The sequence below is a fragment of the Aotus nancymaae genome, unplaced genomic scaffold (assembly GCF_030222135.1).
Source record: "Aotus nancymaae isolate 86718 unplaced genomic scaffold, 86718_ANA_hifiasm-v0.15.2.pri h1tg000341c, whole genome shotgun sequence".
Classification (NCBI taxonomy): domain Eukaryota; kingdom Metazoa; phylum Chordata; class Mammalia; order Primates; family Aotidae; genus Aotus; species Aotus nancymaae.
The window spans coordinates 54,345-75,543 of record NW_026988756.1 but is presented as its reverse complement, the minus strand read 5'-3'; the positions used below and the strand labels follow the sequence as shown (position 1 = coordinate 75,543).

At 46.9% G+C, this 21,199-nt stretch overlaps 1 protein-coding gene and 1 non-coding gene across 2 annotated transcripts in view; one reads left to right on the top strand and one right to left on the bottom strand.

The window, feature by feature from the left end:
- The window catches only part of LOC135273176 (ankyrin repeat domain-containing protein 36C-like), a 54,051-nt gene extending 46,852 nt beyond the window's left edge, over positions 1-7,199 (bottom strand). Inside the window, exons 1-3 of the mRNA XM_064372092.1 lie at positions 6,843-7,199; positions 4,044-4,158; positions 3,703-3,876 (exon numbers count right to left, since the gene is read on the bottom strand). Coding sequence (XP_064228162.1) covers positions 3,703-3,876; positions 4,044-4,158; positions 6,843-7,117 — 564 coding nt within the window. The 5' untranslated portion in view covers positions 7,118-7,199. The remainder of the gene's footprint in view (positions 1-3,702; positions 3,877-4,043; positions 4,159-6,842) is intronic.
- Positions 7,200-20,619: 13,420 nt separating this feature from the next.
- On the top strand, positions 20,620-20,679 carry LOC135273179 (U7 small nuclear RNA). The gene has a single exon (XR_010341000.1). It is a non-coding gene; the product is annotated as a U7 small nuclear RNA (small nuclear RNA).
- The last annotated feature ends 520 nt before the right edge of the window (positions 20,680-21,199 follow it).

Sequence of the window (21,199 nt, the reverse complement as noted above, 5' to 3'; positions counted from 1 at the left end):
TACAGTTGTGAGAGCTTACCAGTAAAGGTGGAGGTTTCCTCTGGGTGATACACATTTGCTTGTTTCTATCAACGGTGTCAGAATCTCCTGGGGAGCACCTGACATTGTCATCTGAGATTCTGACATGATTGACAGTTCATTTGAAGCCTATCTCTTTTTAATTCGGAGAGCTGGGCTCTGAATTAAAAGAGATAGGCTTCAAATAAACTTTCACTCCTTATTATTAAATAGTCCATGGGTTTTCTCTAGTAGCATTTTTATCTTAGCTGTGAGAAAGCTCTATATGAAATGTTATTCTCAACTACAATCCTAGGACCCTGGTGCAAATAATTATGTAATTATAATCATAGGACCCCGATACATAACTCGTTTTAAAATTTATTTGTATTCTAGTTTTCATATTGTTACTTAAAATTTTTTTATTTTAGATAAAATATAAATCAGAAATAAAAATACAATGGCTTATCAATTAAAGCTCTAATAATTACCTATATGAATTATTTATAGCATAATAAAAGCCACTAAATTACCTGCATTTTTAGGAGACAATGCTGAAGAGAAAGATATAATATTGTTGGCAATATGCATAACCTATGCAACTATACCAACTGATAAACCTGAAAAAGCTTACCTGCATTCTAATAGGAAGATGATTCTTTATAGTATATATAAAGAAAAACAGTTTATAAAACACTGTCTAAATTCAAAAGTTCAACCCCATCACTAAAGGATTTATATAAAATATAGACTACATATTTGAATAAATATAAAATATCTTGAAAACCTTGAAATATTTACTAAAATATACTATAAAACAGGGCTTGTAAAATCATCCTTACAGAGGCAAGGGAGATGACCTGAGGAAGTGAAGTACCTAAGTAGGTACAATAGCAAAATGAAGACCACATGCCTCATAGAAAGGCGCAACCTCTGGACAGCATCCTTAACAGTGAGATGGGCTCAAGGGACACCAGACTAGATCCTTTAAAAGAAGCCTGGAATCCAGATCTGTGTACAGTCTCCCAAACCTTACATGTTGACACAATTTATAGAGGCAAACCAAACACATCTATGGGCCACATTTAGACTATAGACCTTGTATTTTTATATTTGCTATGGATATATCTCTAAGCAGTTGTGCATAAAGCAAGTATTTTCATGCAAAATACTTCTTTTGTTTCAGATTTTTTTTTTCTAAAACAGGCTCAAAAATGCAATAAAAATTATTATTAAGAGTCATAGTACCCACTTCAAGCACTTTTACAACATTCATTCATCTATAATTTATGTTTACTTTTCCCAGATTAGCCAGGTGCGATGGCTCACGCCTATAATCCCAGCACTTTGAGAGGCCAAGGCGGGTGGATCACGAGGTCAGGAGTTCAAGACCAGCCTGGGCAACACAGTGAAACCCCATCTCTACTAAAAATACAAAAATTAGCCAGGCATGGTGGTGGATGCCTAAAATCCCAGCTACTTGGGAGGCTGAGGCAGAGAATTGCTCGAACCTGGGGAAGCAGAGGTTGCAGTGAGCTGAGATCATGCCACTGCACTCCAGCCTGGGTGAGACAGAGCGAGACTCCTTCTACCACAAAAACAAAAAAACCCAGACTGTTCACCAAATGGATAATTAGTTTATAAGACTGCTGAAACTAAATCATTAAAAGGATACCTCTCCGTATTCTTACTAACTTCATGGTTTTCAGTGTTTAAAACTGCTATCCTGATTATGCATTGTTCTATGTACTTGACATACTGAGACAGTCCATAATAGAGCTTCAGCTTTAAAAAAAAAGGTTTAGAATTTATTACTATTATAATTGAGAGAACCTTGCTTTTAATGATGATGTATTGACCTAATCACCAGAATGATTACAAAGAGACTCAAAATCCTGAGTCAGTCTCTACTTATTAAAAGACTTCTCAATAGCAAGATGTTAGAAAAGATGTTAGTCTTAAGCTGATAGATACTGCAAATAATAGTCCTTTTAACTTCCCAACCACAGAGGTAGAGACAGATAAAAGTTAGGCTAATATTATTAGGAAGGAGAGATTTAAAGGAAGCAGCACTTATCAAACTCCAACTCTTCTGGAGATTTCTTAAGTTTTTGAGATAGGGGAATTTATATTATACTTATCTATACAGTGGTTCTTAACCAGTAGTGTATCAGTATCTCAAGAAACTTGTTGTTTTTGTTGTTAGAGACAGGTTCTTATTCTGTTGCTCTAGCTAGTTGTACCTCCATGCCCAGCTTCAAGGAAATATTTTAAAACATACATGCCCTGGCTATATTAGATTTGCTATATTAAAATCTTCAGGGGATATTCTAGACTTATAGATTTGCTTTTAATTTCCTCAGGTTACTGTCATGCACAATTCTAGCTTCGAACTAGCGCAGTTGATAATCACTTCAGTCTCATCTCTCATCCACATAGCAAATCCCCTTTATCATTTGGGATTTGGCCAAAAAGAGTAAAAAGCAAAAGATAGAGCCATTCACTGAAAACTCCATTTACTTTTCCTGGGTAGGGATAGAGAAGAGAATAGTAAACTCAAAATCCAACTTGATTTTACTATATATAAGCTCCTTATCTCCCATTGGCCCATAAAGACATTCTGAACTTGAGAGTACAGTTTAGATGCTTATCTAGGTGGCTGTTTCTGCCAGAATTGAATAATGTCCATTATTTATGTGTTCTTCTCTTTGCTGAACTGTGTCCCACTTCATCCCCACTATTCACTGCCAATCTGGTTTCCTCAGAGTCCTACCAAAATTGATCCATAGGCAATTTTACAACTTACAAACTCTTTCCCAAAGTAAGAAACTTGTCTAAACATATAAATTGAAAACAACACACAAAAAACCTCTTCTCAGTATTTTCCCTCATCACCTAATTTCCAAATTAGCTTGTGTATTTCTGATTGCTCTCCTTTTCATTTTTCCCTCTTAAGCTGCCTTTCCACAGGGGAATCACTTTTTTTTTTTTTTTTTTGAGACGGAGTCTTGCTCTGTCACCCAGGCTGGAGTGCAGTAGCGTGATCTTGGCTCATTACAACCTCTGCCTCCTGGGTTCAAGTGATTCTCCTGCCTCAGCCTCCTGAGTAGCTGGGATTACAGGCATGCAGCACCACGCCCAGCTAATTTTTGTATTTTTAGTAGAGATGGGGTTTCACCATGTTGGTCAGGCTGGTCTCGAACTCCTGACCTCGTGATCTGCCCACCTTGGCCCCTCAAAGTGCACTTTCAAATGAAATCACCTTCACATACCTTACTTGTCAACAGCAGCAAGATTTACATTTATTGTGAAATGCTTTAATTTTCTTTGAAATTTAAAATAAAGCATATTTACAAGGGTAAATTTTACTTTCCTGTGTCACTTCACACTAATCAGAAAAAAAGAGTAATTTAGTGGAAAAAAACTTAACTATTACCTTTCCCAAATTCAGTTACCATGAATTACAAATTTATTGCCATTCATTTTTTGTTATAATTATTTACCATAAGTGCATGAAAGAAAGCTGTACCCTGTAATGCTTCTTTAAAAGTTCCAATATTTAAAGTAAAATCTTAGACAGTTAAGGCATTCAAAAATATTTTCATTCAAGGAATATTTGAGATTCCAAATATGAAAAAAATGACCCTTATATGCTAAAATAAATGCATTTCAGGTAGTCTGAAAATAACATTGGTTGATCTATACCTTGCTGCTTCTTTCAATATCTGTACCATGTGAAAGTAGTCTTTCTATCATGTCTGTATCTTCATTGTACACAGCGTAGTGTAGAGCAGTCCTGCCATAGTAATCTGTAATATTTGGATTGGCGCCTTTTTCCAGCAGAATAGTTGCACAAAACACCTGCTTAAGTTGTATAGCCTGTCAATATTAGACCAAGAAAATGATTGTAAATACTGGAAAATAAAAATAAACACTCCACAGGATTTACCAACTAGTTACATAGTGGTATTACAATGAGACAAATTCATTTTATTCTATGTACTTAAACCAAATCCATCTCATGCTCAGAGTTAGCTTCTATATACCTTGATCAGAGGTGTCCTGCATTCACTGTCGAGGAGGTTAAGCTGGCAATTGTTGGTCACCAGGAGTTCTACCACTTCATATTGGCCAGTGGCACAGGCCAAATGTAGAGCAGTCCTGTGAGAATGAAAGGACTTTTTAAAACATGTAATTGACAGGGTGATGGATGCAGCCAACCACCATTGCATGTGTATACCTATGTAACAAGCCTGCATGTCCTGCACATGTATCCCAGAACTTAATTCACGTGTTATTTCTCTGTCTTCAAAAAAATATATTTAATTTTCTTGTAAAGAAAGTACAGTCTTTGTTAGCCCTTAATACTCACCATATTAATAAAAGAGCAGGCTATTTAACACAAAAAGCTTGGCCTTTGGATTCAGTTTAATTGGGGGCCTGAATTTTACTTTAAGCTCTTTTTAATAAATTTTACTTTATTTTAGCTAAAATTTAGCCTTTCTTTGCTTCAATTTCCTCATCAAGAAAATATATAAGAGAATAGTAGTTATCCCACAGAACAACACTGTGATGCTTACATGAGAATCTATGTATGGCATTTAGAACAGTTCCTCACACAAATGACAGCTCAATAATTTTTAGATATTACTACTTACAAAGACATTTTATTTAGGTAAGATGATACAATCATAACTACATTGAGGTACATATTAAAGATTAGAAGTATCACTGCATTTCAATCATTTTCAGATGTTCATGTTCTCATTATTCTCTTATATAAGCTACTATTCTCTTATATATTAACATCTCCTGAAACTGGAATACCATTTACAATTCATTATTTATTACAATTATAACTGGCAACATTTTAAACATTCTCTTAATGATATATAAAATAATGTGGTATCACCCAATTCATAGTGCCTTACATTAAATGGGATACAGTACATAGAACAGGCAGTTCTACTCATGTAATTAGCACCTCAATAAAGTACTATGGAAAAAGAAGACCAAAATAAAAACAACAAATTAACACATCTTAGATATGTAATCAAAACAACAAATTCTTAAAACGAAGTAATTCTTACTTCAATTTTCAAAAAAAAAATTAACCCAAAGAAAACTCAGGATTCAAATGAATAGGTGTGGCTCATTTTTTTCAATACTTAGATTTATAGACTGTTACGTAAATTAGGTATTTGCAATGATTAATAGTTGAGACTGTCATAGTTTTTGAAAAGGCAGTTAGTTACCTTTTACTATTTTCTAACTTCAGAAGTGCTTTTGTTTCAAAAAAAAAAAAAGGAATAAAAGATTCAGCTGGGATTCAGTCCTAATACTTCCATTTTAAATCTCTCAGCTTGCTCAGGCTGGGAAGGTAAACATGAAGTTGTTCAACAAGAAGTTGAACAGTCCTGAGAGACAGTAGAATGAGTCTGCTACACAATAGGTATCAGATTATGTTTGATGAATAACTGGATTGAAAGAATGCACACATCAGTTGGGGAGTTTATTATGAAAGAAAACTATAAATTAAAGCAGTGGTTATGGAATAGTAATAATCACTTATATTTGCTCATTTTCATGAGGACACTGGTAAATGAACTTAAAATTGTTTGCATATATGTAATAAAACTATAATAAAAACATTTATATACTAAAATCTATGCATAATAAATGAGCACAAATAAAAATATTCTCTCTACCTCTGAAGAGGCTAAAAGTTCACAAAAGATACCAATAAACAAAAATAAAAATGAGGCCAGGCACGGTGGCTCACCCCTGTAATCCCAGCCCTCTGGGAGGCCAAGGCGGGGGGAATCACTTGAGGTCAGGAGTTTGAGACCAGCCTGGCCAACATGGTGAAACCCCGTCTCTACTAAAATATACAAAAATTAGCCAGGCATGGGGGTGCACACCTATAATCCCAACTACTCAGGAGGCAGAGCTGGGAAAATTGCTTGAACCTGGGAGGTGGAGGTTGTAGTGAGCTGAGATCATGCCACTGCACTCCAGGCTGGGTGACAGGGCAAGACTCCACCTCAAAGTAAGTAAATAAACAAATAAATAAATAAAAATAAAATAAAATAGAAAGTGAGAATTATTTTCTTCTGTGCAAGATTTATATTTCTTCTCTTCCCAAGGATAATTTCCTTAATAAAAAAACATTTACTAGAAGTTTTATACATGGTCATCATTTATACATCATAACAAGAAAAAATCACAATATACCTGCCAGAAAAGAAAAAATGTTATATTTTGTACACATACTTGGCTTACAAACACCATAGACTGTGTATATGTATAATCAAACCAATTTTTTTTGATTATACATATACACAGTCTTTGAGCCTGGGTGCTCACCCCTGCCGAGGTTTCCACATCCCAGGTGCAGCTGAGCCGGCCAGGGAAGAAAGTCCAGCCCCTTTGGTGAGAGGACTCGCCACCACCCTCACCCCTACACCCCCCCAACCCATCCACCCCCACCCTTCACCCCCAGCCCCAGTCCTCTACCCCAATGAACCCTCACCCCATCTCCCCACCCCACACCGTCCTTGCCCCTACCCCCAAGCCTTCATTCCATCCATCTAAGTCCATTCAACCCCCCATCTCATCCCCTACTCCCCACTCTCATTCCCCAACTCACTCCCCACCCCGCCACCCAATTTACCCCCACTCCCCAGGTCCCACTCCACTCATTCCCACCCCTGTCAGGCACCCCCTCTCCCCCAAATCCATACCTCGAGCCCCAGATCATCCATCCCGCAGCCCTCAGCCTGGAAGGGGCACTTGGCCCACATCCGAAGGCCTCCTCCCGCAGCCCCAGCTCCCAGCCCCCTTACCTGTTCTTCTTGTCTTTTATATCTATGCAATCTTCCGTGATCAGAAGGGTATCCAGTTTCTCTAGCTTACCATAGACGGCAGCTCTGTGGATCCTTTTCAGATCACGTCGTTTAACATTGTACTCAGCACATGAGAGGCCGTCGCCCCACAAGTGCCGCAAGGGATGGTTCTTCCGCTGCCAGATAGAACAGTCATTACCAGTCTGTAGGCGGTTCCTCGGCAGCAAGTTGTGGATGATGAAACCGCCTATGTTAAAGTGTCTGTCTTTAGCCATGTCTTCGATCGCCGCCTCCAAAGCGCAACAACAACGCTCTCGGACCACGGACCTTCGCACAGACGCTCAGCGCCTTCCGCGTCTCCACTGAAACGGCCCAACAGAACCGTTAGGACCAGCGTGCGCGCGCACCTCAGCGTCCCGCGTCACAGGCCCGAGGCAGAGAAACGGTGAAAACCGCTCTCTAGCGGGCCACGTGCAGGCGGCGGTTGCTGCCGAGGCGCCTCAGGCTGGCTGGGCTCCTTGGAGCGCGAGGCTCCTCGCTGCCCCAGGGCCCGTCTGACTGTCGCCCGCGCCCCCTTACCTTCCTCCACCGGCTCCCGACACGCGGACCCCCCTTCGCTGGGCCCTCTGCAGCCCAGAGATGGGGCTGAGTGGCTTTTGCGTGGTGCAGCCGCCCAGGCCACAGCCCGACTTTGTGCTGCGTTGTCCCGGGGTCCGTGCTGATGGGCGCTCGGCTGGAGGGCGGGATCCGGGGTTGCCACCGCTGCAGCCTGCACCCCACTTGCAGGTGGCGGCTGCAGCTCCGGCTCCGTCGCGGGCCGGCGGGGCTCCTGGTCGCTGAGCGTGCGGCCCACCCGGCCGAGGGTGTTTGCCTCCTGCACCAGGGGCTGAAGTCCAGGCCCTGCGCTCCTGCCGCTGACTGCCTGACATGCCGCTCGCTGCCCAGCTGGCTCCGGGGTCCACGCAGTCCTGGTGGGGGATTCCCAATCCGCGGCGACCGCTGGTCCATGTGCTGGTGGCGGCTGGGCCCTCTGCAGGCTCTGGCGGCGGCGGCGGCGCGGCGGCGCAGGCTCTGGCGGCTCTGGCGGCGGCGGCGGCGCGGCGGCGCGGCGGCGCAGGCTCTGGCGGCGGCGGCGGCGGCGCGGCGGCGCGGCGGCGCAGGCTCTGGCGGCGGCGGCGGCGGCGGCGGCGCGGCGGTGCAGGCTCTGGCGGCGGCGCAGGCGCGGCGGCGCGGCGGCGCGGCGGCGCGGCGGCGCGGCGGCGCGGCGGCGCGGCGGCGCGGCGGCGCGGCGGCGCAGGCGCGGCGGCGCAGGCGCGGCGGCGCGGCGGCGCGGCGGCGCGGCGGCGCGGCGGCGCGGCGGCGCAGGCGCGGCGGCGCGGCGGCGCAGGCGCGGCGGCGCGGCGGCGCAGGCGCGGCGGCGCGGCGGCGCAGGCTCTGGCGGCCCTGGCGGCCCTGGCGGCGGCGGCCCTGGCGGCGGCGGCGGCGGCCCTGGCGGCGGCGGCGGCGGCGGCCCTGGCGGCGGAGGCGGCGCAGGCGGCGGCGGCGCAGGCGGCGGCGGCGGCGGCGCAGGCGGCGGCTCAGGCGGCGGCGCCGGCGGCTCAGGCGGCGGCGCCGGCGGCGGAGGCGGCGGCGGAGGCGGCGGTGGCGGCGGAGGCGGCGGCGGCGGCGGCGCAGGCGGCGGCGGTGGCGGCGGCGCAGGCGGCGGCGGCGGCGGCGGCGGCGGCGGCGGCGGTCCTGCAAGTCTGACTCCGACTGCCCCGTGGACCCCGGGACCTACAGCCCCACGGCTCTCCCCTGCCCTCAGGTACCTCCCAGGAACTTCAGGATGGAGCTCAGTCCCCAGGGCCCTAAGAGGCTGGGAGCAACCCCAGATTTGAGGCTGGAGCTCAGCATTTCAACTGTGGACATCAGGCCAGTCCTCAGTGCCTTGAGGGAGGGACTCCAACGCCCCCAACCCCCATTCCCCATCCTTTCCCCACTGCCCCACTGTACCTCCAGGCCACCTGCCCCTCGGTTCCCCAAGACCTGAACCAGCAGAAAGGAAGGATGCTGCATTGACCCTCCCAGCGGCTAGGCACCCTGACCATACCCATCTTGGACCTCAGAGATGCCACTTTGTGTCCAATGCTTAGGGTCACTTCTGCCAGCAAGGGGCTGCTTGGCCTGCCCTGTGCCACCGAGGGCACTACCAGCCCTCCCTGGGCTCGGATGCCTGCCTCCCACGTCCACCAGGCTTTTACTGCCTACATCCCGGCACCAGCACGCCCAGACTCTGCCCAGCACATGCCTATTGCCCAGCTGGTATGTCAGGAGCCCTCAACTCCACACATGTCCCAGGCCCTCTTCCTCCTCCCAACACCCCTGCCTGCCTGCCTTTCATTCATTTACTTACACCCTATGGACTGCCTACTGTGTGTCAGACACTGAGCTCACACCAGGACTATCAGAGGTAAAGCACACCAGCCTCCAGCCTCCTTTTGGCCCAAGTCTCCCACTCCCCCAACCCTGTTTCTCTTCTTCTCTTCGTCTGACTTTGAGTCCAAGTGCCCTGCATGGACTTGGACACTGTGCATGAGCCACACTCACACACACACGCTCACACACACATGCTCAGACACACACGCTCACACACACACATGCACATGTGCACCCACACACATTTTTATGCACATGCACACATTCATGCACACAGATGCTGTCCCCAGGCAGCGGAACAGACAAATAGGTGTCCACAAGAATTCATAATGCTTGTCACATCTTAGGTAAACCTAGGAGGAAATTCTCCTGTTGGTTGTACATAGCCTTTGTGAGCATTTGATCTGTGGGAGATGTACATGCGTGCTCCCCCCATGACCATGGTGTTAGAGGTGTGTGTGCCCCTTTCAAGGGAGTGGGCTTTTACCCCAGAATGCTTAGAACATCCCAAGTTCAAGGAAGCTGGTTCATTGTCCCCAGGAGTCCCTGTTTTACTAGTTGGCCCCACTACTGACACCATGAACAGCTGGGAAAAGAGGGTGGCCCTGTTGAAGAAGTGGGGACTCCTCATTCTCAGCCTCCCCTAACCCCACATTCCCCTTCCAGTTTCTTACCTCCTTTCCTGGTCAGACTTTTTTTTTTAGTAGATTGAGCTGTGCCCTTTAAAACTTTTTCCCTGTCAGGGGCTTTCTTTTCCTGGCAATGTGTAGTTAGTGTGCATAGCCATCCACTGGCACCGAGACAACGCTGAGGCTGTCAAAGCCCCACTCCCAGGGAGCAGAGCCACAGATGTGACAGGAGGAGCAGGGGCAGCACAGGCACATCCCTCCCTCCAAGTCCCTTGGCAGACCCGAAGGAGGAGGGAGGAGGGCTAAAGGCAACTCCCAAGTGAGACCCACTTACTTGAGGACCTACCAGCAAGGCTCCACCCAGTCCCAGAGAGCCCGCAGGGGTCCAGTGCACAGTGAGCTCCTCACTGAGCCTGGCTAGATACAGGGCCCCTCACCCCAAAGCAGTTTTGCTGCTGTTTAAAAATCCTCCACTAGAGTTACCTCTCTGTGACAGGCACAGTTTTGTCCTCTTCCACTTGTAAAGGACAGTCATCCTAGGGGGAGAGATCGAAGTCCCCTGGCAGTGATTTCATTCATATCATTTGCCCTGAGAAAGCAGCACAAAAACCTAGCACCTCCTGGTGCAGTGAGATGCTGGGGACGGTGGGGGCCCGTCGTGGGTCAGACTGTGCGTGTAGGTGGCCAGTCCACACACGCTGATGTGACCTGAACCCCTGGAGGCCATCTTCACTCAATGTCCCCCCTCTTCTCCAGGGACGTGGTCTCCACCACAGTGTCCTCCAGGGACCTTCACTCTCCAGGATGCATCAGGTCTCTGGGAAGAGGGTGACTGTTCCATCTGTCCCCAGGGTCACTACTGCAGGTTAGTCACTGCCCAGAGCCATTCACCTCCTGCCACCGGGTCAGACTAGAGTGTGGGTGGGAGAGCAGGCTCGATGCTCTAGTTCAGGTGTAGGGGGTGGGGGTTGAGACCACAGCCCTGCCTGGCCACCCAGGCCTGAGTGGGGAGAGAAAACCTGACCATTAGGTAAAAGAGAGACAGGACAATTAGCACAGGACAAGTTTGAAAAAAAAAAACCACAGGGAAAAAAAAAAGACAAATGCATTCAAACTGAGAAAGGATCCGCATAAGGTGGAAAAGCTCTGCCCAGTTTCTGCCTTAACATGGGGAAGCTCCTTGCAGGCAGAAGTCTGGGCCTCCAGGGGACACCAGTGTACTGTATGCACATTCAGGGGACAGATGGACAGTTCTTCCTTCTCCTGCTTCCAAATTTTCTTCCATATGCAAAGCACTTGTGGTTACTTGGCCAGGGAGAAACAATAAATGGTACCTTTAAACAGGATGATCAGACATTAGACCTGAGGGCACCCAAATTCCACCTGAACACCCTATGCCCACTCAGTGTGGCCTGGCTTCTGCATCTGGATGGTAGGGACATTCTCATGGAGTAGAAGTCACTGGAGAACTCTAGACCTGGGTCAGAAACTGACAGCCTCTAGGGCTGGATGGATGGGGCAGGGCAGTTCCCTGACTCTCAAAATGACACTGGGCTCACACCCAGAGGGAGCCACAGCACGGGGGTCTTGGTCTAGGAAAGTCCCCAGCACTGGCTGAAGGCAAACACCTGCAACTCCATAGATGGTGTAGGGCTCATCCACAGAAGAGTTGCTTGATATTTCATGCAGAAGTGGACCTGCTGCAAAGCATATTTTTTTCTGCTTAAAAGCTGATCGCAGAGGATTCCTCAGGCTCTGTCTGGAGGTTGGTCTCCCTCGGCTCAGGAAGTCTGTCCCTAGGTCTAGCCTGCTCTCTCCTGCTGCAGAGCTGGAGATCAGACTCAGGTTGCCTTGAAGCCTAGGATTAAGCCCTTGGGGACCCAGCAGGCCCCAGACATTCCAGGAACAATGCAGGATGCAGGTGCAATGCCTGCCAGTGCCCTCTGTCCCCATTTTTACCGCAGGTCTAGCAAGGCCACTGTCCGCTGCTGGCAGCCCTGAGTCCTGCTCCCGGTCCATGGAGCTCCATATACTCCAGAGAGGAAAAATGCGCAGGAAGCTACTGCTTGCTGGTGGAAGCACACAGTGGGGCTGTGAGCCTCGTGCTGGGCCTGACCAGGGGTCAGCCTCCCGCCCCACTGTGCTGCGCACACATCACCTTGTCTCTGTTGTATATTCAGGCCATCCGTCTAAGGAAAGAGGCCGAGCCACAAAATATAAAGAGTTTACTTAAGCCAAAGTGAGGACAGCTGCCGAGAAGACTCAGCCCCAAGTAGCCTTGGATCTGAGCTCTATTTGGCCTTTGTAACAAGGAGGCGTTTAAGGCAAAAAAGGGGAGGCTGGGAGAGGGCAGGTACAAAGTTGTTTGTCAGGAATTCTCACTGGTTCACAGAAAAAAACACTGATTAGTGATTGGCTAGACATTGTTAAGCCATAGAGCATGGGTTACCAAATCCGGTGAGACTTTAATAGGTTAATTTACAGCTGCTTGTGGCAATAGCAAACAGTTTCAAGAGATGAATACACAGCTCAGAGGGGGCGGACGGGATTGCTGCCTCATTTTAATGCCTTTCTGGGCCTGATCACCTAAAAGGACTCACATTCCTCAGATAAAATTCTTTTCTTTTCTCAGGGCCCATTCAAAGTTCTCTTAGGGCACAGGCAAAAGCACGTCACCCTGTGGGCACGGAGAAAACTAAGACCCGGGGCAGGCTCCCCCCAGCCCAGGGCCCGGGCTCCAGGACTCATAGGGGGCCCTCCTTCCTGGCTTCTCACTCTTCGCCCTCTCCTGGTCTATTAGAGTTGGACAGGTGTTGGGGAAATGTCCTGCTGGTTACTTCTGTCCACCTGGGACCTCTAAGGTGAGGATGCCAGGACCCAGGCAGCCCCAGATGCTGTGTCCCCAGAGACAGTGGTGCACAGAGCTGTGTCCGACAGGTGACCACCCTCGCATCTCACCTGTGGGTGTGAAAGAAGCCCAGGACCACCTGTGCAGGGAGTTCTTTAATTGTCACTGACAGACTAAAAGCAGGTGACCCCAGTCTTCCTACATTTAACGTGTGTGCACACGTGTGTGCACGTAACATAAATCTGCTCCCAATGCAATTTGGATGGTGGCTGATTTGACAAACATACAAAGCAAGTTGGGGCAGGACTAATGCCCAACCCTCTCGGCTCCAGGCCGCCCCTGGACAGGGTCCCCCACAGTCCTGGCACTGTGCCCTGCCTGCCTTCACAGGCACCAGCATGTCCCCTTTGTTCTCTAGGATTTTACTGCCCTGAGGGCAGTGAAGAGCCCATTCCTTGTCCACCTCACACACCAGTGGCTGACCCTGGAGCCAAGCAGAAAGAATACTGTGGGCCTTGCCCCCCTGGGCGCTGGTGCAAAGCAGGTGAGGCGGAGGGCAGTGGGACCTGTGTCACAGCCTGGAATGTGCTGCTTCCTGAGGGGAGCCTGGGGAAGCCACATCTGGGGAGGGAAGTGAGGGCAGCCCTTGCTCTGCAGGTACCCCAGCCACTCAGGCCTGCCCCTCTGGCCACTACTGCCCTGGAGGGAGTGAGACCCACCCAGGAGCCCCCCAGGCCTGCCCTGAGCATACCTACCTGGCAGGAGAAGGAGGCCAGAGTCAGGCGGAGTGCCTCCCCTGCCCTGCCGGGTACCACTGCCCATGGCCAGGTGAGAGCCTGTCTGCAGGCTGGATGTGTGGGGGCCTTGGGGAGGAGAGGGAAGAGCCTATTGGGGGCCCCATCAGGCAGCCTTCTTAGCCTGATGCTTTTGCTCCCAGGTCTCTCTTCCTTTGAAGACCACCCAGGTCCTCTGGGCCACTGGTGTCTAGGTGACCAGGGTGCCCTTCTCTGCCCACCTGGCACCTTTCAGTCAGAGCCAGGGGCATCAGCACAGGAAGACTGTGAGCTCTGCCCTCCAGGCTACCACTGCCCAGACCCTGAGCTTCAGGGCCATGCAAATGTGTTTTCCATCCCCTGCCGAGCCGGATCTGAGTGTCCAGCAGGTGAGGCTGCAGGATGACCCCAGCCCCTTGCCATCACTCCCCTCATCCCTGAGACTCAGGCCTGGGCTCAGCAAGAAGCCCTGATTGAGCTCAGGCCACAGATATGGACCAACCCCCACAAGGCCCACACAGTCTCTGGTGGCATCCACATCACCTGGATGTCCCCAGACCAAGGTGCCTTCAAGCCCCCTCTTGCTCCTCATTTGAGTCAAGGAGGAGGCTGGCCAGAGGTTTAACTAGAAATAGCATGCCCAGTACAGAGTGTCCAGTGCCTGCCACAACTCAAGGCACAACCAAAGTCACCCTCCTGTTGGCTGCCTTCAGGGGAGCTGTGGCCTCAGTGCCACCTGCCCTATGCGTCCTCACCAGAGCTCCCACCCCCACCTCATGAAATATATCCTCCTTCCTGCCCCGGCCACTGGCTCAACAAGGACCAGGTGTAGGAACTGCCTGCCATTGATTACTGTTTGTGACGTCACCACCCGCAGGCGTTGCCTTCCCTGACCACATGAGACTCCTTTCACCCACAACTTCCCACTCCTTCCTGCTTCCCACACTGCTCCCCAGCACCTCAGAGGCCTTACACCACTGCTGTCCTCCCTGCCCAGGCCCCACCTGGGGAGCCCAGGGACCCTCTTGGGTTCTCCTTCAGCTCTGGACCTCCCCTGGCTTCCAAGTGCTGCTGATGAGTGAAGAGGGGGCTCGGTGTGTTTTCCCAACCACGCCCACATTGTGGCCTGCTCTCCCGCATCCCGGCCCTGTCTCCTCAGGTGCTGTGACTGAGGTCCCATGCAGACCCAGCTCCTACTGCGGGCCTCAGACGGGGGTGCCCCTGCTCTGTCCGGGGGGCTGTGCCTGCCCAGCCAGCTCCTCCACCTACAGTGGCCCAGGACAGCGGTGAGTTCCCTCCCCCATCCCCCGAGAGCCTGAGCCCCAACCCCAGCCCCTGGAACTGCTGTCAGCATCCTACATGAGGCCCCACCTTGACAAACCTGTGTGCCTCAGAAATCCAGCCAAGGGGCAGGGCCCAGAGGCAAGCCCCTGTGACCCACTGCCTGGGCTTCCCAGCTAGGGCCAGCCTCTGCCTGCCCCAGGAAAGGGGGTCGGGGGGAAGCACATTGCCCTGGGATGCCCCTGTCAGAGTGCAGGCCCATTCTGTGTGAGGCAGCCAGATGGAGCTCACAAAAATACAGCAGCCCAGTTACATTTGAATTGCAGGTAAAGGATAATACATGTTTACTATAAGTATGGCCCATGCAGTATTCAGGGTGCACTTCTACTAAATCATGACTCTCTTGTTTATCTGAAATTTGAATAGGGGTTTTGGCTGTGTCCACACCCAAATCTCATCTTGAACTGTAGTTCTCATAATCTCCACATGCTGTGGAGGGGACCCACTGGGAGGTAATTGAATCATGGGGGCAGTTACTCCCATGTTGCTGTTCTCGTGATAGTGAGTTCTCATGAGATCTGGTGGTTTTATTACTCCCATGTTGCTGTTCTCGTGATAGTGAGTTTTCATGAGATCTGGTGGTTTTATAAGGGACTTTTCCCCCTTTACTCAGCACTTCATGCTGCCGCCATGTGAAGAAGGACATGTTTGCTTCCCCTTCTGCCATGATTGTAAGTTTTCTGAGGCTTCCCCAGCCCTGCAGAACTGTGAGTCAATTAAACCTCTTTTCTTTATGAATTACCTAGTTGGATCTATCTTTATTAGTGTGAGACCAGACTAATGCAGATGGTTAGCATCAGAATTGTACTGCAGTTCACTAGTGGAACTGTAGATTGTGTTTTTTGATGAGGTGACATTATGCCAGGTTGTCTTAGATTTTTAGGTCACAGGTTTTCCTATGTAGAGATTTAATGGTTCTGGAAATAAGATATTGTGGCATTATTTCTGTTGATGTAAGCCAAATGTTGGCAAACTTTTTTGGTAAAGGGCCAGATATTAACTACTTTTAGGGTTTGTGTGCCAAATGGTCTTTATCACAGCTATTCAACTTTTGTCATCATAGTGTGAAAGCTGCCATAACATTATGGGAGAAATGTTTTCTTTTGCAAATAAAACTTTATTTGCTTGCAAAAGCTGGTAGAAGACTAGATTTGGTTTATGGGCTATAGATTATCAGCTTCTTTTCTAAATTGTCTTGGGAATGGGCTTTAATGTTCTCCTAAGAGAAAGGGAAATGGAGAAGGAGCTGTGATTTTGACTTGTACGGAGGCCTAGAAGTACTCACCTTTGTATTAAATTAAAGGATTTGTATTACAAAAGAAATATATGCTTGTAGAAAATTTGAAAAATGTGAAAAAATAATTAATATAAGTAGTATTTGTTGGGTATTGCCAAGTGCCAGGCACTCCTCTAAATTCTTTTTTTTTTTTTGAGATGGAGTCTTTCTCTGTTACCAGGCTGAAATGCGGTAGCCTGATCTCGGCTCACTGCAGCCTCCGCCTCTCCAGTTCAAGCAATTCCCCTGTCTCAGCCTCCCAAGTAGCTGGGACTACAGGTGCAGGCCACCATGCCTAGATAATTTTTTGTATTTTAGTAGGGACAGGGTTTCACCATGTTGGCAAAGGATGGTCTTGATCTCAACCTCATGATCCGCCCACTTTGGCCTCCTACAGTGCTGGGATTACAGGCGTGAGCCACCGTACCTGGCCCTAAATTCTTAACTACATGACATGTTATTATATATTTAAGTTATTAACTTTATGAACATTTTACAAGTGAGCATTTTAAAGTGCAGAAAGTTTAACCTAACCAAATAAATAACTAGTAAGTGATAAAGCTAGAATTCAAAACCAAGCATTTGACTGTAAAGCCTAAGTTCTTAACTGGTCTGCAATAGCATAGGGGCAGAGGTCATACCCTTGTATCCCACTACCCAAATGTACTACAAGGTAGTACTTTTTTTTTTTTTCCAGTGATTTTTCTCTCTGCAAACAAAGCTAGGTTTTCTCATTCTACATAATCAGTTTTACTAATGACAACTAATTTTATACTCAAAACAGGCACTTCTTGTCATGCCAAGTTGATTACTTGTGGCTGAGGGGAGAAGTGGGTGGGACACGAGAAAGCCATCGTCAGAGACCAGCAGCTCTGCAGTTCTTTGTAGTTGACAGAAAGCTGCTTTCTACATGACTTGCCCCTAGGGTATTTGGCTAGTGAGTGGAGACCTGGTCTTTGAACACAGGTTTTTATTTTTTACTTTAAATTTTGAGTCTTCTCAGAAATATCTGCTCCCCATTTCATCCCTGTTTTGATTCTCTGTTCACTACTATTTCCTGCCCTCTGTTGTGGTACAGTAAGTGGCACAAAAGAAGAATAAACAGCGGGCTCAGAAACAGCCTTAAGACTGGGCTCAGTGGCTCATGCCTGTAATACCAGCACTTTGGGAGGTCGAGGCGGGCAGATCATTTGAGGTCAGGAGTTCATGACCAGCCTGACCAACATGGTGAAACCCTATCTCTACTAAAACTTAAAAAAAAATTAGCTGGGCATGTTGGCACATACCTGTAGTCCTAGCTACTAGGGAGGCTGAGGCAAGAGAATTGCTTGAACCTGGGAGGCGGAGGTTGCATTGAGTCAAGATCGTGCCATTGCATTCCAGCCTGAGCAACAGAGCTAGAATCCATTTCAAAATAAAATAAGAAACAGCTTTAAAAACTAGGAACAAAGAACACCACAAAATACTTAAAATGGTATTGAAAGTCTGTCTAGGCTGGGTATGGTGGCTTATGCCTGTAATCCCAGCACTTTCGGAGGCCGAGTTGGGTGGATCACCTGAGATCAGGAGTTTGAGACCAGCCTGGCCAACATGGTAAAACCCCGTCTCTACAAAAAATACAAAAATTAACTGGGCGTGGTGATGCATGCCTGTAATCCCAGCTACTCGGGAGGCTGAGACAGGAGAATTGCTTGAACCTGGGAGGTAGAGGTTGCAGTGAGCTGAGATTGTGCCGCTGCACTCCAGCCTAGATGACAGAGTAAGACTCCATCTCAAAAAAAAAAAAAGAGTCTTGCTATAGACAGACCTCACACATTAAACAAAAACTCAAAATGGATCATAGACTTAATGTAAAACTATAATAAAACCATTACGGAGGAAAAACTAGGAGAGAACCTTCAGCTTACAGAGTTAGACAAAGAGTTCCTGACACCAGAGAATTGATACCAGATGTACAATGCATAAAGGAAAGATAGATGAATTTAAAACTTGCTCTGGGCCAGACGCAGTGGCTCATGCCTGTAATTCCAGCACTTTGGGAGGCCAAGGAAAGAGGATAGCTTGAGCCCAGGAGTTTAAGACTAGCTTAGGCAACATAGACCTCATCGATACTAAAATAAAAAGTAAATAAATAAATAATTGGCCAGGTGTGATGGTGTGCACCTGTAGTCCGAGCTACTCAGGAGTCAGAAGCAGAGGATCGCTTGAGCGTGGGATGTCAAGGCTGCAGTGAGCTGTGATTACACCACTGCTCTCCAGCCTGGGCGACAGAGCCAGACCGTCTCTCAGAAACAAACAAAACCTTTCTCTGCAAAAGACCATGTGAAGACATAAAGATAAACATAGACTAGGGGAAAATATTTGCAAGCCACATATCTGACAATGGACCTAGTTCCTGGAATATAGAACTCTTGTAACTCAATAGCGTAAAAATTTAAAAATCCATTTAGGAAACAGGCAAAAGACATGAACACACATTTCCTTGAAGGGGAAATACAGATGGTAAAAAGGACACGAAAAGCTGTTCAACATCATTAGCTACCAGAAAATACGAATTAAAACACAAAACAGTGACAACACGAAATACTAGCAAGGATGTGGAGAAACTGGATCACTCATGCATTGCTAGTGGGTATATGAGTGGTACAACCACGCTGGAAAAACAGTTTGGCAGTTTCTTATAAATCTAAACTTGTGGTTACTATAATTGACCTACTAACTGCACTCTTGGGGGTTCTCCCAGAGAAATGAAAATTTATATTTTCACTAAAACCCGTATATAAATGTTCATAGCAGCTCTGTTTATAATAGCCCCAAACTGGAAACAACCCAGATATATTTCAGTAGATGTACTGTTAAACAAATGGTGATATGCCCATACCATGGAATACAACTCAGCAATAAAGAGGAATGAAGTGTTGGCGCACTCAACAACCTGGATAATTCTCCGGAAAATTAGGCTGAGTGAAAAAGCCCAACTCCAAAAGGTTACGTGTACATGATTTTATTTTTAAAATGAAAAAATTTTAGTCATGAATAATAGAGTAGTGGTCGCCAGGGCTGGGGGGAAGATAGGAGGAAAATGAGTGTGAGGATAAAAGCGACACACTGGATCCTCAGAGTGCTAACACTGTTCTGTGTTGTGACTGTGGTAGTCATGAACCTACACAGTGTGGAAAATTGTGTAGAACTAAATACATGAACAAACACAAATGACGACATGCAAAATGAGAACTTCTGAAGAAGACAGATGGATCGTACCAGTGTCGTTGTGCTGGTTGTGATATTATGCCATAATGTTTGCAGAATGATACAATGGGGAAATTGAGTTAAAATATAGCTCTTTGTACTATTTGCTACAACTGCATATGAATCTACAGTTATCTCAGTGAAAATTCATGTTAAAAATACATACAGGAAGCAAAACAATTAAGTCAGGAAAGACTCCTTTTGTGAGTTACAAATTATTAAAACTGCCTCACAGATATCCATTGTTACTGAGATTATTTGCAGAGAACTTTGTGGGGGAGATTGGGTTGATGAAAAGTAGGATTACATGTTGAGATCTTCATAATCAAAAGCAGACCTCATCCTCTACCTTCCCCCAACCCAGTCCTGAAGGAAGTATATAATTTTATCTCTAAAGGTGACAGAGAAACATAGTAGGATCACTGACAAGAAAACTGGTTCTCAGGCATATCCCTGGGGAAAGCTGCCCAGTATGTAAGTAATGCTCGCATGGCACCTGGTGTGGCTTCCTGGAGCCACGGGTTTGTGTGTGTGCGCTGCCTGTACCATCAAGAGGCTTAAATTCTAGGGTGGTGCAGACCTTGTCTTATTTCTAAGCATTCATGCTGTGTACACAAGTGCCACATACCTAATTCTGAAGTAAATTTCATTTAGTTGATTTTTTTCCTAGCAAGGTTAAATCTTCTGTTTAACAATAATGCCATACAAAGGTATGGCCACCTTAAAAATTGTTAGCAGTAATATAGCCACCTTCAGCTAATGTAAGCTAAAAGTTGGTTTTAGGCATATACAATCATGTCAAGGATGTGTTACAATATGAATGCGATACTAGACCAGATCAGAGGATTTGAATTCTAACTCTTTCCATTTGCTCCTGGACTGCTAATTGAAACCATCTAGAGGCTTAGTTTCTTTATCTGTAAAATGAATTCTGTATTTGTCTCCAGTGTGTTAAAAACTACAAGGACCACTGGAAATACAAACACAGTTGTTAAGACAGTAATGCACTTTGAATTAAAGTGCAAGGAGATGTTATTACAAATGGAAATCTAAATTATTGATATTTCTGTAAAATTGAGGTTAAAATATAATGTTCGATCTTGGCCAGTTTACATTTTGGACCAGATAATTGGTTGTGGGGTAGAAGATTGAGTGTCCTGTGCATTACCGGGTATTTAGCAACAGGCCTGACTCTACACACTTAATGTTAGTGGCCCTCTGATTTGTGACAACCAAAAATGCCTCTAAGTTTTTTAGCTCTTTCAGAATTTGTCTAACATGTTTTTGCGTCTTAATAAAAACCCACACACAGAAAAATGCCTCTGAATGTTGCCAGATGCCTCCAGGGAAACAAAATTGCCCTCAGTTGAGAACCACTGAGTTATAGGGGTAAAATGATCAGATGTGTTCTTTTTATAAAAGAATTTAACAATATTTGAAAGCATATCACTTATATTTTTGCCAAGGCTGGTGTATTTGATTGGAAGAAGAGTCCATTTTCCTCCCACATATCCTACTTGAAGTTGAGAGTACATTCTGAGAGAAGCTGTGCTCAGATTATCTGGTATCTGCAGCCTAGTGAGGAGTGAGGTTGAAACCGAAGTCCTGAAGTATGACAGAAGCATGGAGTCTGAATTGTGGATAGGAAGATACTAAAAGACCAAAGAATTTGAGGGTGGGGAGATAGGAAAGGTGTCTCCAAATTCACATGCATGAACATATTTTCCTTCACACCTGAGGTGAAACAACACCCCTGTTTTCATATCTGGTTGTCTGTTCTAAAGAAATGTGAAGAGAATTTGCAGCAAGTTAAGAATTAGTAAAGT